The 8,105-nt window shown below is 39.2% G+C and overlaps 1 protein-coding gene across 2 annotated transcripts in view; it reads right to left on the reverse strand.

Annotated features, from left to right (window-relative positions):
• chst11.S (carbohydrate (chondroitin 4) sulfotransferase 11 S homeolog) overlaps nt 1-3,533 on the reverse strand; it is a 169,760-nt gene extending 166,227 nt beyond the window's left edge. The window contains exon 1 of one of the 2 annotated variants that reach the window (XM_041588660.1): nt 2,917-3,533. In XM_041588660.1, coding sequence (XP_041444594.1) covers nt 2,917-3,019 — 103 coding nt within the window. In that variant the 5' untranslated portion in view covers nt 3,020-3,533. Of the gene's footprint in view, nt 1-2,901 lie in introns of both variants that reach the window. The other variant, XM_018256057.2, reaches the window with a different exon arrangement.
• Nucleotides 3,534-8,105: the final 4,572 nt, after the last annotated feature.

Here is an 8,105-nt window from a genome sequence, read left to right on the forward strand (position 1 = left end):
TTTGAATTTCGCGCCGTATGCAAATTAGCCTTCGCTAGCGCAACTTCGCTTTATATAGTGAATCAACGCTAGCGCAACTTCGCAACCTTATGCTACCCCTGTGCGCAACTTCGGATTTTAGTGAATTTGCGGAGCCCTGGCGAAACTACGCCTGGCGAAGTGTGGCGAAGTTGCGCCTGGCGCAACTTCGCATCTTAGTGAATTTGCCCCATAGTGTAATGTAAACTCATGAGTGCAGGAAATTAAACAACATTCTGGTATCATTTGCCAATCATCACAGCTATAGCCAGAGATTGGCTCTAATATCTGCAAAGCCAGTAGCTATGTAGCCAGTGCTGTGTGTATTTGTATTACTGTAGGTACCAGTGCTGCTACACAGTGCAAGATCAGTACCACAATCTGTGTCCCTTTGCTGAACTGCAGCTCATAGAATAACTTAGTAGACTAAGAAAGGATAGTAGAAGAAAGGGAAAATGGAACCTCAACCCAAGCTTAAAGTGCCAATAATAACCTGCACACAGCCAAACCGTTCCATGCATCCACTTTCTTGTGTGTAACCTGTGCCACCCAGCTGTGCCCATTTTAAATTAATCCAACTATGTAAATGTACCTCACAGGCAAAAAGAAAAACCAGTACAGGTAGGGGATCCGTTATCCAGAAAAACTGTTTTTTTTTTTTAAATGATTTCCTTTTTTCTGTAATAATAAAACAATACCTTGTACTTTAGCAAAACTAATATATAATTAATCCTTATTGGAAGCAAAATCAGTTATTGGGTTTATTTAATGTTTACCTGAGTTTCTAGTAGACTTAAGGTATGAAGATGCAATTTATGGAAAAATCTGTTATCCAGAAGACCTCAGGTTCAAAGCATTCTGGATAACAGGTCCCATACCTGTAATATTATTATGCGTTACTAAGGCATCTATGAACTAAAATACATTTGCTTGCTTCTGCAAACAGTCTACAAGTTCAGTGACAAGGAAAAGGGATGTCAAAGCCACAGTAAAATAGTGTTCCATTGCCTAATCCTCCCTTTCATTTGTTGCATAGTCTATGGCAGCATTAAACATGTTCTAGATCTGCCCGGACACACAGTACATATTCTCTTATCCCTGTGATTGCTGCTCAGCGAAAGAGACAAAGCTCAAAAATTCACTTATTCTGCTCCAAGCTGCATTATATCAGACTAGCGCAAAGTTAATATTCACATTATTTCATTATATTGGTTTTTCTATTAGGTGCTGTTGTTGCTGCCTGAGATAGATAATAACTGGACTTGATAGAAAGCCTGCTTATTATTCATGGGTTCATAATGGAGGACGACCCTCTCTCAAGGCTGGCTGCAGCAAGGGTTAAAGTCTCAGGCACATTTTAAACAGCTTTCCAACCAAAACTGCGAATAGGCTCTTAATCAGCAATATGAAACCATAGCATTTCGTATACATCCCAGCACAGACCCATTTCAATTTGTGACATTGATAAATGCAGTTAAATAACATGCTGGAGCCCTGCATTTAAATCAGAATAAAGATCACAGAAGACATGGGCAAAGGCAGATAATGAACTTTCATGGAGGGAGAAGTCCGACAAGCACTGGAACAGGAGCTAAAGCAGCGTGTTGTGCTCTCTGGAGTCCAAAAGGAATTCAGAACAAGAAATCTAATTTACAAGTGTATCAATGGCTCTTTATTTCGTGAGTGTTAACACCACAAAGCTAGAAATCAACCCATTTTCTTTTTCAGGGTTTTTGGAAGGATTTTATATAACAGCTGGCATCGAGGGACATTTACCCTTTAATCTCTGGAATGGAACAAAAGTAAGTTTCACTAGCAATCCTGTAAATATTAAACAACCAACCTAGATATTTATAATCGTAGTTTAAAATATTTTTTAGTATCAAATCAAATGACTTTTATTAGGAAATAGCAATTCACTTAAAGGGGTTATTTACTAAACTCTGAATTCAAAAATAACTATAAATTCTTGTTTGTTTTTTTTTTAAATCAGATTTTTTTTCGGAATTTATTAAGCCCCGAGGATGGAAAAGTCCAAATCTGAAAATCCGGCATCTCAGACCTGTTGAAGTTGCCTAGAAGTCAATGGGAGAAGTCCCAATGATTTTTTGATGTGCGCTGGGTTTCGTTCAATGGGTTTTCGGGTGAAAAATCCGAAAAAATCATGAAAATCGTATTTTTTCCCACAAAGGAAATTTTTGGCAAAATTTAATAATAAATAAGCGTAAAAAAAAAAAAACAGAGCGGATTTGATTGGAGTTTGTAGCAGCAAATATTGATATAAATTCGTACTTTGATAAATAACCGCCTTAATGTCCAAACTAGAAACCCTCCATCCTGTCCAATCAGATCTCAGTATTTTAAAGGGCAAAGCAAAACATCTTTTAAATCATTTAACGCCTGAATTGTTTTGTGGGTGTCAGCACCCCAGCAGCACCCATGACTGGGTTTATAGAATGAAACAGTGGCACACAGGGTTAGCTTAACTTAATAGCAGACACGAGAGATACAAGGTTTGACAGCCCGTCAATATACACACATACATTTCAGATAAAAGTCTGTTTTGAAGAGCAAAGGGGGTCCAACGTACTACTTGTAGCTGAACTACAACTGCCAGATGTAGAAAGCCATCAAGTTCAGTGGTTTATTTCACTTAATTTGCCAAAACTATCAGTCCAATACCCAATTCATTTAGTATGGAAACTCTCCGGAGCTTCTTTCCTAATGCTAAAAAAAAGTTTAACCAGTGAATGACATTCAGAATGAATTCAAACATCAGAGCCTGTCCCGATGGATAAATCCACTTGTGTGTGTAATTCTTCTCTGCCCGGCGCTCTGGCCAGCTTGGGAGCAGAAGAGGGTGCATGCAATAGTCTGCCTTACCTGGGTGCAACATACTTTGGAAGTAGAAGATGACCAGGACGAAGGACCCCAAACATGTGACCAGCACCATCCTGCAGATCCTATTCATCCTCATTACCTCCAGCAGGGCTTGCTTCATTCTGTGACTGGGTCCAGCTGCTGGGCAGGCAGGTAATGTGCAGAATGAGGCTGCAGTCTGTCTGGCTGGGTGTCTGCTCCTCCTGTAGGGTGGGGATATGCTGCACTACAAACTTAACTGTATATTAGTGTATGCATGAGGGAATCAGCAGCAGCAGCAGGCACAATCCAAGAACAGAGACATATATTCCATTAGGAGCTTGTGGCTTTACTGTGTATCAGGATGCCCTTGTCTGGATGTGAGTGTGAGGCTGCTGCTGCCAGTTGTGTGTGTGTGTGTGTTACCTAGATGGAGCACTTTTGCCTATTCTCTGCACTAGTGTGATGTGATGCTGTGTGTGTGCAGGTGTGTTGGACCTGGGATGCTGCTCTGGGTGTCTGCCTGTGTATAGTAAATACTGCATGTGAGGAGCCCAGTTAGACTACAGGGGAGTGATGGTGACTCAGTAGCTGAAGGAGGAGGATGGTAATGATGTGAATGGGAGCAGTCGCCCGTCTGTCTCCTCACACCGACCCCAGCTTTACTCTGACAGTGGGAGGGATGCAGGAGGCTCGGGATGACGCCGGGAACCACCACTGGCTCCTCCCGCTTTTGTTTACTGCCACTTTAAATAAATCATGAGATTCGGCACTGCCATCTACTGGCGCTTTATAGTATTGCACCCGAGGGCTTCCCACTGTTCTCTGCCGGGGTCTCCCTACAGACTCGCTTCTCTTATATGAAGGGATGTGACATATTAGCAACACAAAGCTTCCTACGATACAGGGTCTTCCGTTTCATTTGAAAGCAGATGTTTAAAAAAATTTGTTAGTGCAGTATCTTTGTCGGTTTTGCCTCGTCAAAGACTGTAGCAGATGTCACGTGTCAGCTCTCCTCCAATGACTCCCTGTCTCACAATGCCCTGATTCCTATTACATGGCTTCTGCTACTGAGCTTCAGTGGTCAGAACAACCAGTGCAGATACTAGAGTGAGTCACACACACAAATTCAAATGAAAAAAAAATCCAATTTCCAGCCAATTTTTGTGTACTTCGACTGGGGAATAGTCCAAATTCTACTTGAATTTGAAAAAAAATCGAAAATTCGATTGTCGAAAATTTATCATGATGGGGCATATTTATCAAGGTTTGAATTTCGGATTCAAAAAGACCAACCGAAATTGAATCGAAGTTTTATTTTGTTCGAACAGGTCCGTTTTCGATTGAAAGGTCTGTATTGAGCCGAATTCGAATCGCACAAATCAAAGGAATATCGCATTTGATCGAATTCGATTCAAAGTTTTTCCCCCAAAAAAACTTTTCAACGTTCCACCAATTGACTCCAAATAGGTTCTAGGAGGTCCCCCATAGGCTAAAACAGCTATTCGGCAGGTTTTAGATGGCGAATGGTCGAAGTCAAATTTTTAAAGAGACAGTACGGGGCAGATTTATCAAGGGTCAAAGTGAATTTGAGGGAATTTTCGAAGTAAAAAAAAATTCGAAATTCGAAGTAATTTTTTGGATACTTCGACCATCGAATAGGATACTACGACTTCGAATTTGATTTGAAGTAAAATAGTTTAAATATTCGACCATTCGATAATCGAAGTACTGTCTCTTTAAAAAATGTTAGACTTCAATACTTCACCAAATTAAACCTGCCGAAGTGCAATGTTAGCCTATTGGGACCTTCTACGGCATTTTTCTAAGTTTTTATAAGTCAAAGTAAAATCGTTCAAACCATTCGATTCGAAGGATTTAATCGTTCGATCGAACGATTTTACTTCGACTTGTACTGTCTCTTTAAAAATTTAACTTCCACCATTCGCTGGATTGCTGTTTTAATTTAATTTTTTTGGAAAAACTTTGAATCGAATTCGAACGAATGCGTTGTTACTTCAATTCGTATGATTCGACTTCGATCGAAAACGGACCTAATCGATCAAAAACGGACCTATTCGGCCAAAAAGAAAAACGTAGATTTTTTGATAAATTTCGATAAATTTGGATACATTTTTTAATTGAACTTCGTAGTTATGGGAGTTCAAAAAAACTCCTATTACTTCGAAATTCTACCCTAGATAAATCTGCCCCCTACTGTATACTGTTTACTATAGCAATTGCTATAGCTATAACAATTGCATTTGCAAATAGTATTCTCTTTTTATATTAAACAATATGTTCTTTTTAACCTTAAGCAGGGTTGCCAGGTCTAATTTTTAAAAACCAGCCAAAGTTGGCTACAAAACCAGCCCAAAACTAGCCAAGAGGTATTTCAAAAGTAGCCCAAAAATAGCACAATATGTGCAGTGAAAAAAAGTCTTAAAAAATAAATGAATATATGTGAAAATAGGCCTTTTTCAAATTTCACATATTTTTCCATGACACAAAATGAAACAGATTTGCCCATCACCAGGGGCGGCCCAGGAGTTATTGGGCAAGAATGTGAGAATGCTTAAGAGTGATAAGAGACTGGGGTACAGAGGCCAAAATCTGGTAACTCACAACTTCTACACAAGTCAGTCCAATTGCATGCTGGGTATTGTAGTCTTATATTAAACTTGGCAGTGGGCAAATTGTTAAACAAAAACTACATTACCCAACATGCATTGGGAGACACAAGCTTGGCACATTGGGGCAACAAAAACTTTGGCTAGTTTCCAAAGTACAAAACCAGCCAAAGGCCCAAAAAGCAGCCCAAATCCATACCTTGGCTAGTTTGTACTTTCAAAACCTTTTTCTCATCCAGGCCAACATGAAGCTGCTGCCTCTATAATATTATAGAAGATTAAGTTGGCACAACAGAAGAGTATCAAGCACAACTGGTGGAAGGATATAAATTGCGCCTTATGCGTAAAGTGACAAAGACTGACTTGAGTGCAGCTTAAACCCTAAGCTTTTATTTCTTCTGCCATTGTCCCCATAGTTTTTTTTTTTTCCACCAAAAATTGTGCTTACCGCGAAATTGGGTTTTAGTAATAAACCCCCTAGATGTCTAAAGTAAATAATTATTGGTGTATAGCAGCTGAGGAGCCAGCACAATTAGCATTACAATTTAATAATCAGCCCTGTAGCATCAATTTCTATCACAGGGCAACCTCGTTTTCTGTTTGATGATTTGTGACAACCTCTAAGCTTATCTTCTCAACAGCTGATCAGAGAACACTGAGTGTGTGTGTGTGACACTCCTAATATAATCCAACATGGAGAGGTCCTATGACAAATTTGAAGGTCTGGATCATTATTATAGAGATGCTGAAGCTTTAGGTTGGTTCAATAAGTTCAGTGTATAAAATATGGCATTTCCACCCATATTCATTCATAGGGTCCTAGGTCCTCTGTACTCAACCCATTATCAATATATTTAAGACATTGAGACATTTTGTGCATACTGCTACTGAAAAATGCCTTACCCTTTAAACAAAACAGGGATTGTTTGTCCATATATTGCAATATATTTAAGCTGGCCAACTACGTGAAAGTCATCCCATATCTGGCCAGTCCTACGCTTAATTTTCATCTGATTCATTAAGAATTCTATTGCTTCATTATACATTTTACACAGGGACTAAGTTTTACCTGCAACCTACTTGCTGCTACTCAAAGTAAAACTCCCAAACTTGGTTGCCCTTTTATTAGACACCAATGGGGTCACCTGACTATAGCTGGGAGGGGTGGGGGCTACAACATGGAGCTGGTCACTGCTCCTGTATAACTATAACAAACAAGGGAAAGTTGTGCTCACCACTCATTTTTAAAACCATTAGGCGGGGGTGCAATGAGGCTGTGACCATATATGGTGAATATATATAAATAGTGAATTATAATGATATTATAAGTTACCGAGGAGTTTTTATACAGGTCATGGAACTCAGAGGTAACTTCTAATATCCTCATATTTTGCAACGGGGGTACTTTATTTATTATAATACACAAGTTTCATGTGACATAAATTACATCACTACTCACTGTTTATAACTGATGACATCACTACTCACCATTTATAATGATAGAATTTACAAGAGTAAGAAACTTGGAATATTGGACGGCACTTCTGGAAAAGGCTTTATTGTAGCAGGCTGCTGGTCAAACACGTGAACAACAGGGAGATTGAGAAACACTTGAGAAAGGGCCATGCCCGAAAAAATGTCGTGTGATTTGTAGTCATTGATAAAATGTTTTAGCAGTATCTGCTTCTATGAGTGCTCTCCTCTAACTACTATTTTGCTGGTCAAACACCTAACACGTTTCGGGATTAACTCCCTTAGTCATATGACTAAGGGAGAATGAAAGGCTAAAATTAAGTAAGCTTTATCAGAAAGGTCTATAAAATACACCAGTAAACCCTCAAAGTAATGCTGCTCTGAGTCCTCTGTCAAAAGAAACACCACATTTCTTTCCTACTATTATGTACTCATGGACTTCTGTATCAGACTTCCTGTTTTCAGGTCATGGCCTTGAGCATGCTCAATTTGCTCCTCTCCCTTCCCTCCCTGCTGTAATCTGAGACCAGAGCTATGAGCGAGCAGGGAGAGACTCAGGCAGGAAGTGATGTCACACCAAGCCAACATGGCAGCTGCTATCCTAAACAAAAGAGAGAGTTTCTAGAGCTGTTTACTCAACTATGGTAAAGTATTCTGCAGAATAAATATAGTGTTATAGCTTGCACTATTGATGCTAATCTATTGGCAATAAACTGCTTTAGTAGCTTTACTTCTCCTTTAATCCCGAAACGCGTTAGGTGTTTGACCAGCAGCCTGCTACAATAAAGCCTTTTCCAGAAGTGCCGTCCAATATTCCAAGTTTGTTACTTTTATACAGTGGGGACACTGAGGACTGAGCACCTTGGTGAAGGAATTATGGGGAGCTAAAGCGGTCATTTACAGTTTGTGTTTTACTATAGTTTACAAGATATTCATGGCTTTTGTTTATTATATATATATATATATATATATATATATATATATATATATATATTCATGTGCACAAGTAGCAACGTTTCCTACCATATCGATGGTTTCTAGTGATGTTGGAATTTCCTATTTATTAAGCTACAGAAAGTGTCCATCAAAGGTAAAGAAAAAGTAAGGTGTTTGTCTGTTGGACCA

This window comes from Xenopus laevis, chromosome 3S, assembly GCF_017654675.1.
Source record: "Xenopus laevis strain J_2021 chromosome 3S, Xenopus_laevis_v10.1, whole genome shotgun sequence".
Classification (NCBI taxonomy): Eukaryota; Metazoa; Chordata; class Amphibia; order Anura; family Pipidae; genus Xenopus; species Xenopus laevis.